Source organism: Solanum tuberosum, unplaced genomic scaffold (genome assembly GCF_000226075.1).
Source record: "Solanum tuberosum cultivar DM 1-3 516 R44 unplaced genomic scaffold, SolTub_3.0 scf00245, whole genome shotgun sequence".
NCBI classification, from domain to species: domain Eukaryota; kingdom Viridiplantae; phylum Streptophyta; class Magnoliopsida; order Solanales; family Solanaceae; genus Solanum; species Solanum tuberosum.
In genome coordinates, this window is record NW_006239167.1 from 766,511 (window position 1) to 774,616 (window position 8,106).

The 8,106-nt window shown below is 32.3% G+C and overlaps 1 protein-coding gene across 2 annotated transcripts; it reads right to left on the reverse strand.

Annotated features, from left to right (window-relative positions):
• Positions 1 to 314: 314 nt before the first annotated feature.
• On the reverse strand, positions 315 to 2,522 carry LOC102577566 (superoxide dismutase [Fe], chloroplastic). 2 transcript variants are annotated; one of them, XM_006357251.2, is made up of 9 exons: positions 2,377 to 2,522; positions 2,224 to 2,267; positions 2,049 to 2,123; positions 1,395 to 1,583; positions 1,152 to 1,323; positions 991 to 1,064; positions 854 to 880; positions 699 to 722; positions 315 to 597 (listed from the first exon to the last, which is right to left on the reverse strand). In XM_006357251.2, exons 1-9 carry the CDS (start codon positions 2,429 to 2,431, stop codon positions 505 to 507), a joined length of 753 nt encoding a protein of 250 aa, XP_006357313.1. In that variant the 5' UTR covers positions 2,432 to 2,522; the 3' UTR covers positions 315 to 504. The 2 variants fall into 2 exon arrangements, with proteins under 2 accessions (XP_006357313.1, XP_006357312.1); XM_006357250.2 differs by having other exon boundaries at positions 2,049 to 2,129; positions 2,377 to 2,521.
• Between the last annotated feature and the right edge of the window lie 5,584 nt (positions 2,523 to 8,106).

Genomic DNA, 8,106 nt, shown 5'->3' on the forward strand with positions numbered 1-8,106 from the left:
AATAAGGATATTTTTGGACCAAATATTAACAACAAAAGACATTTTAAAACCAAATATAAACCAATGACATTTTGTTCATTTCATATAATCCCATGGATGCTTCCAGGAACGGAAGAGACACGGGCAACGGATAATTTTTTAAGCTTGTGGCCTGCATGATCTCACTGCACACGATAGGAACATCATTGAAAATGATATTCATGTTTTGTATTACTCCCTTCGTCTCAAATTATTTGATATTTTAGAAATTCAGAATAAAATCATTTTGAGCAGGCGTTTACATATTCACATAATTCACTAATGTTCTGATATTATTAGAGAATCAAAGTGCAATAATTTTCTTTATTCATATGTCCTTGTACATTGTTATTCCACAACTCAAACTTGATTTTCTGCATCAACTACTTAAGAACATAAAGAACATGAACATAACAAAAATCATTCTCCCTCAAAAGTGTACATTATATTTGCCTCTTCATCCTTTCGGTTTTCTCGCTAAGCAGGTCAAGGCGCTGTTGCTGCTTTAAGCCTAGAATTGACTGCTTCCCATGACACCAGCTTCTCCATAAAGATAGATATGTAGTCAGGTCGCCGATTCTACAAGCAAAAGATAGTTAAGAGACTTTGAATATATGTCTCGACGAAACATTTTATACATCAAAGAAAGTATTTAAGTAGTTTCATCAGGTTAGGCTTACCTGAAAGTCCAGATAGTAGGCATGCTGCAGTATCAAACACAAAAAGTAAAAGAATAAGACTTGGCTTCCTAAATCATTTTTGTTCCGAAAGAAGAGAGGAAAAAAAGACAACAAATTTTAGACAGATTTATGACAAGTGAGTGTGTTCTGCTTACCTCCCAAACGTCGATGGTGAGGAGTGGCTGCAACGAAAACCACAGTTGTGAGATTTCTATTACGATATAAACTGCTATGCTATGTAAGATGAAATCCCATGAATAAAAGAAATAGAGAAGCATGCGTTTTTACTCACTGTGTAACCCAAAACAAGAGGATTTTCAGCATTAGGAGTTTTCACCAAAGCAAGCTTTTTGTCTTCAGGTTTGTCTACGAAGTAACGAATGAATAACTTTTCAGTCATTTTGCTCAATTATAACAAAATGGTTGAACAGAACAATGCAAAGAATTTCTCACATGCAAGCCAGGCCCAACCGGAGCCAAATTGTGTTGCTGCAGCTGCCTTAAATTCTTTAACAAATGTATCATAGGAACCAAAGTCTCTGTTTATTAGTTCTAATAATTCACCAGATGGCTCTCCTCCTCCGTTGGGCTTCATAGATTCCCAGAAGAACTGATGATTCCAGGCCTGTAATGCGAAAGAAGATATAAAAGGACTCTGCATTACACAGAACAAAATAGCGAAAAGTGTTAGTTTACCTGAGCAGCATTGTTGAATGCTGGAAGGGGAGCACCTTTGTTATATGTAACAAGTATTATATCTTCTAGTGTCTTTCCATCTAATTCTGTTCCTTCTATTTGCTTGTTTAAGTTGTCGACATACGCCCTGTGATGCTTCCCCCAGTGGAATTCAAATGTTCTACTACTCATATGAGGCTCCAAAGCATCCTATAACATATTCAAAGTTCAAATCAAATAAAGAAAAAAAGAGTCCGAGGGAGAGAAAGGGAGCTATGGGGAGTTGACATTAGATTAATTAATTTGCAGAATTTTCCATCCATCTACAAATCATATACTAGTAATTAACAATGACATGATTATTTCAAGACAAAAAACTAATTATAACAACAACAACTACTACGACTATGCTTCAACTTTCAATCCCTAGCTATTCAAGAGTCAATTATTATATCAATTTTTTTGTATCCAATTTTCATTCAACTATTCAAACAATTGAGTCCTAACTCAGGCCTCAGCAGCATCAAAAAACACCAGGTGATTCTTTTCATCTATCCTATCATTGCTGGACAGAGTTACCTGCTAGCTATTGCCTGTGGGAGGTCCCGTAAAATTAGTAGAGGTAGGCGAAAACAGACCCAGACACGTCATTCAAAAAATACATATAAAAATTACCATTGGATAAGGAGGAGAGTTGAGGTCAAATTTAGCTGTTATTGTAGCAGAGTCGGATTTTCTTCCAAACTGTTTCTGCAACTAATACATAAATATCAGAAGTCAGAAGAAAGCTACAACAGATAGTGATACCTAATTTAGTACATAAAAATTAAAAAAAGAAGGCAGAAAATACCTTTTGGGTTCTCCATTGTAAGCTCTTAGATGATCCATTAAGTCCTGTAATATTATTCAAACAAGGTAATTTTGTGTCCCAAAATGAAAAAAAAAGAAAACTAGTACTGTACTAGTAGAAAGAAAGAGAAAAAAAGTAGAGTAGAAAGTTAACCTTGAGGAGGAAGGAAAGCAGATGTGAGTGAATTAGCAGAGGCAGTGGCGGCCATGAGTTGTGATTTGTGTAAAAAGGTTACAGAAAGTTGGAGAAATAAGCAGAGTGTGGAGTTTTCTAGACTAGCATTGCATTGCCCTTTTGTTGATGTAATTGCTGGCTGTTGTTTACATTGTGACTGCGACTGCTATTTCATTCTGGTACTACCAAGTGTGTAGTACACACTCTACTCTATGTACTCTATGTAGTACACTTTAACCAATTCTATTAGGGATAGAGAATACGCGAGAGTTAATCAATTTTCTTTTATATAAAATATTTGAAGTTGTAATTATACCGGGCCAATTTAAATAATCAAGTATAGATTAACATTTTCTTTTAATTTTTGAAACCCCTAAATATTCATGAATAGCTATGGTTTTCCTTCTTAAAATTATAGCAAGTGAAATAAAATTATAGTTTATTTTGTTAATTAAGGACAAGTGTACTAAACAAATAAGTAATCGAGTGGATATATGCTTTTCAGAAACTGAAGAGGCACAAGCTATGGTCCCTGTATAATTTTTTAAGCTTGTGGCCTGCGCGATCTCACTGCATACCACAAGAACAACAATCCAACATTGAAAATAACATGGTAATTTCTATAAATTATTATTTCAAATTATTTATTGTTTTAGAAATTCAGAATAAAAATAATTTTTCTTTTTCATTTTTTTATATCTTGTAATTATTTTGAAGACAATAAAACACTCTCATAAGATGGCAATATATGGACCGTGATTATGTTCCAACTCAACTTTCGTCATATGATACCTTTCCATTAATTGACGGTTAACAATAATAAGCTTGACACCTTATTTGAGTTTAATAAATATTTTAACTTGATATTTTCGTTGATCATCCCTGCGAATCCACTCCATGAATTTGGTGGACTCACATGGATGATTTCGTATGTTAAAGCACCAGTGACGGAGCCATGATTTACATTGAGGGGTGTCAAAATACAAAGCAGTAAGTACACATAAAAATAAACAAAATAAATTTTACTAATGAAAGCAAAAAATAATCACATTATCACAATCGTTTGGCGACGCCCAACGAAGAGTCACAGGGAAGGCAGCGACTCAGCAGCGAACAAAAATGATTTTTTTGGGCTCTTCCTCTTCAAACCCTTTAATTTTGAAATTAGGGATTTGTTTAATCCCTAAAGTATAATTTTTCTTTTTAAAAATAAAATATTAAAGTCAATCGCTTAAAAATTGGTGGAAAAAAAACGCTTCAGTTTTCTAAAATTTAAAGACAAAAGACCCTTCTTGAAGTCTTAATTTTAATTAAAAAAAACGCTAAAAAAATAAAAAAACCCCAGCCAGGTTCGAACACCTGACGTTGAGGCCAAAGATTAAGGAGAAATTATGCAGCTCCTCAACCACTGAGCTAACTCTTCATCTTGTGTTAAAGAATGTCAACTAAAATATAAATAGGAATAAAATCAAAATTTAACCCCTAATTTTCCGACTAAGGGGTGTCAAGCGGCAAGGGTAGCTCCGCCCATGTAGTAGTTAGAAACTAGATATAACATAACTTAAATTATTTTGGTTACCGTTTAATATTGAACTATTCAGTGTAGTGGTTAGAAACTAGATATACATACATGCCAAGACAATTACTGTCATGTGTTACATGCATGTATAATTATCTCAACAACAACTATAAAATTGTTACAAATATATTATACTTTTAACAATTTAATTTATTTGAAAGCATCAACATATAAGGTCATTGATAAACTCGAGAGACAAAATTAATTAATGGGAAACAAAACTACATTTTTTCCAAAGATTGTCACTATTTATCCAGACCGCAGTTTTGTTCACTCCCTTCATCTCAGGACTATCAATAGTAGACTCAATGATAGTGTGATGGCATTTCTTCCCCAATGTCAAAAGTTGGCCACAACACTCGTCCACATCGGTGTACTTACCATTATCGAAGATCTTGTTGAATATAATCACCCCACAATCATCTGAGATATTTTGCAAACATTCCTTCACTTCTACGTGAAATTCAGGGTGTGACTCAGGTGATAATGTTGGTTTATAGTCAGGATTTGAATATAGTGGAGAATTAAGTAAATCTTTAGCATAGTCGTTGATATCGTCATATATGTCTAAACTATATGAGTCATCGATGGCTAGCCCTATTGGTGTCACAATAAGAAAAAACAAGGGAATTAATGCAACAATTGCAAGAACATCATCTACAAGTCTTATCAATCGTGTCATATTGATGTCTTTGAGAAATATTGGGATGGAATTGAGATGAAATGGTTAATTAATTTGTGAGTACATTTAATAAACAAGGAGTGGAAGGATATAAAAAAAAATAGTAACGTCAAAGTTGGTAATTTTTTAAGACTAAATGTCTCATTAATTAATTTTCACATTATTTCCCTTCACTCTTTAAATGAATTTAGACATCTTTTAGAAATAATGTAAAATAATAAAGGCTAGCTATGTTCATCTGTTTTAGGCTATAGCATAAGTTTGACGGTTTTGAACTCTAGCTATAATTAAAATGAACTGCAATAAATAAACTAAACAAAGCTATATATAAATAACGGAAAGGATAAAAAAAATATTCTCAAACTAATTCAAAATAGCTCATATATTTTTTTTTATATTTTTTTTTGATATTAAAAATATCTTTTTCGTCTATTTTTTGGACTATAAATAACTAACTAATGTCCACATAAACTATTTAGATCGCTGACATCACAGTCCAATACGGCAAAAAAGGGAACACAATTGCCCTCGAACATTACATTTTCCTAAAGGGAAAAAGGACAGATGTACCCTCGAACTTTCAGAAATGGTATACAAATACCCTTCGTTATACTTTGAGGTTATATATACCCTTACCGTCATATTTTTGGATCATGTATATCCTTACACTAAACGGAGAGACACGTGGCGACATCTTAAAAATTTACCCTATTTTATTTTGTTTTAACTTTCACCTACAAAACTAAAAACCCACTCAACTATCTATTTACCTGACCCGAATTAAAAATCCCGACCCAAAACATCTGTGGAGTACATTTCTGAAGCAAATCCCTCATTCCCGTCATCATCTCTTCTCCATTCTCAATAATCAAGATCTCATCCATGATGGAAAATTCATTTGCTAGAGAAACCCATTTACACTATCTATCAAATTTATTTTCAAATTTACACTATATAAGCTGAAAATATAAAACCTTTACACATAAACATGTCACAAAAACTCTTTATCAATCAATCACCACATATCAAAATTAAAGCCTCAATACTACAACACATAAGAAAATTTCAACAAGATTTAGAGCTCAAATCAGATGTCATACTAAGAAACTCATTACACAATTGGAAGAAAAAAAAAAGGAAATGAAGAAATGACCAGAAGCCATCGGAAAGCACTTTGAAACACTCATCCCCTTTCTCTTTCCTACAAATTTAACAAACTCTTCCACTTCATCTTAAGCATATTATTGCTACTGAACTACAGAAGCCCTAAAATATGAGGTTTACTAAATAGAAGTAGAGGTGTACGTCATAGATGTTTTAGATGGGCTTTTCGATTTTGTCGTCCCACTCTCGAATTATTTGTGTGTGCTTACAATGTGTATTTGTAGAAGAAGAGGATGAGTATGTAATGAATTGAATAAGCACTTGAGCAAGCGGATCTGAAGTTGGAAACTAGAAGAAATGATATTTTTTGTTTGGAAGAAGAAGAGGAAACTGAAGTTTAGTATTGATTAGATGATGATGTTCTTCATACTAATTATGTCGCTGTCACTAGCAGTAGAGGGGCCATAGAATTGATCGAGAATTTGGGAGATTTTGATTTGGGTATATTATTAGGATGTTAGTAAGTGGGTGGGTATAGAATATTTGGGCGGGTTTTTCATTAATCCGGGTGGGTTCTTTATTTTTGGGTTAAAATCGGGTAGAGGCATAGGATGATGCCACGCGTCCATCCGTTAGTGTGAAGGATATAAGTGCTCCACTTTTTGGACGGCAGGGGCTCTAATGTCTCAATAGTATAACGAAGGGTATTCGTATACCATTTTTGAAAGTTCGGGGGCTATATTTGTCCTTTTTCCCTTTCCTAAAAGATGACCAGAGTGCAACTTCCCTCACTCCATTTACACACTAAAATATATCTCTAATACGTTTTTTACATCTGTCCACTTACTATTTACTACTATTCACTACTATTCATCAATAGTTCCTATTTTATCATATTAAGACTTATTTACACCTAACTTTTACACTTGTCTAATATGCACATGCTTACTACTATTTACTTTACGACTTATATACTACATTTTATGACACATTACTTAGTACAATACACATTTTTATGACATTTTACATATCTCTTTACACTTTTTCAAAATATCTATCTTCTTTTTTGTTTTCTTCTTATCTTTGTCTTCCGTCTTCTTGACTCCTTCTTCTTATCTTCTTAGATTATTCCAGCTGGACGTCTGAGATTATATTATCTTCTCCGTTGCATTTCGAACATATGTGGTCAGGGCATTTGTGACCAATTAGCTTGCAATATCTCGTTAATAACTCTGCCGAAATGGTATCAGAGCTATGGATAATGAGAAACTAAGGAAGAAACATACTAGTAGTTTGATATCAGAGCTATGGATAATGAGATGGTATCAGAGCTATGAAATATCAGAAAATGAAATGAATAACGATATATAAATAGAATCAGATAATGAATTTTATAATATAACAAATGACTGAAACAGATATACAAATAATAAATAAAGAAAAACATCAAGACGAAGAATCTTCAGAACAAAAAATAATATTTGATAATAATATATTTGAACAAATAAAAGGAAAAGAACTAGACCTAAGCATAGCAAAAATATTCGAAATACCAACAATAAGAAACTGGTTTAAACGACAAAAAGAAGAATATTATGTAGTAAGTCAAAGAGAACATATCATAGATTGCAAATACACTAAAGGTAAGGCCAAAATACCAATAATAAATAAACGAATAATAAATAAAGAAATACAAGATATTAAGGCTAAAAATCCAATTAAATATGTACATTTAGGAGGAACAGAAATACTAATAAAAGCATGTTTTAGAGAAGGAATAGATACACCCATAGAAATATACTTAGCGGATGATAGAATCATACAACCCATAGAAAAAAGTATAATAAGTGCAGTAAAAGGTAACCTCATATACCAAAAATTCAAATTTATAATAAGTGCTAACTACTCAGTAGCAATAAATGACAGAAATATAGATAAATCATTAGTATTATATTGGAAAATGTCAGGAATAGAACTAGCCCCGGGAAGTAAAATATTTACAGCTAGATGTAAAAACTTATATGTTTTAACAACAAAACATAAAATAACAGCAAAAAATAAAATAAATAAAATAAAAATAGAAGATCCTTTTGAAAGAATAGTCACAGTCATAGATAAAAATGATTATAGTTATAATGACATTGATATAGAAGAAGACTTAGAAATAGTAAAAGAAAGATTAAGCACATCAAAAAGAATAAACAGTGAAATACCACAAATATCATCAAAAATGAGTACCTCAAGAAGAATAGATAAAACTCCACAAAAATCAATAGAAGATGATATAAAACCACATCATTATTAAATAACAGGAATAATGAAACAACGAAAATATTTAATATTA

What these genes read in the sequence shown, in the direction of transcription:
- LOC102577566 (XM_006357250.2), bottom strand. Translation starts at nt 2,431, where the DNA reads ATGGCCGCCACTGCCTCTGCTAATTCACTCACATCTGCTTTCCTTCCT. An exon ending in TGCTTTCCTTCCTCCTCAAG is followed by an intron (nt 2,268 to 2,376) that starts GTTAACTTTCTA and finishes ATAATATTACAG; the next exon opens with GACTTAATGGATCATCTAAG. An exon ending in CATTCAACAATGCTGCTCAG is followed by an intron (nt 1,324 to 1,394) that starts GTAAACTAACAC and finishes TTCGCATTACAG; the next exon opens with GCCTGGAATCATCAGTTCTT.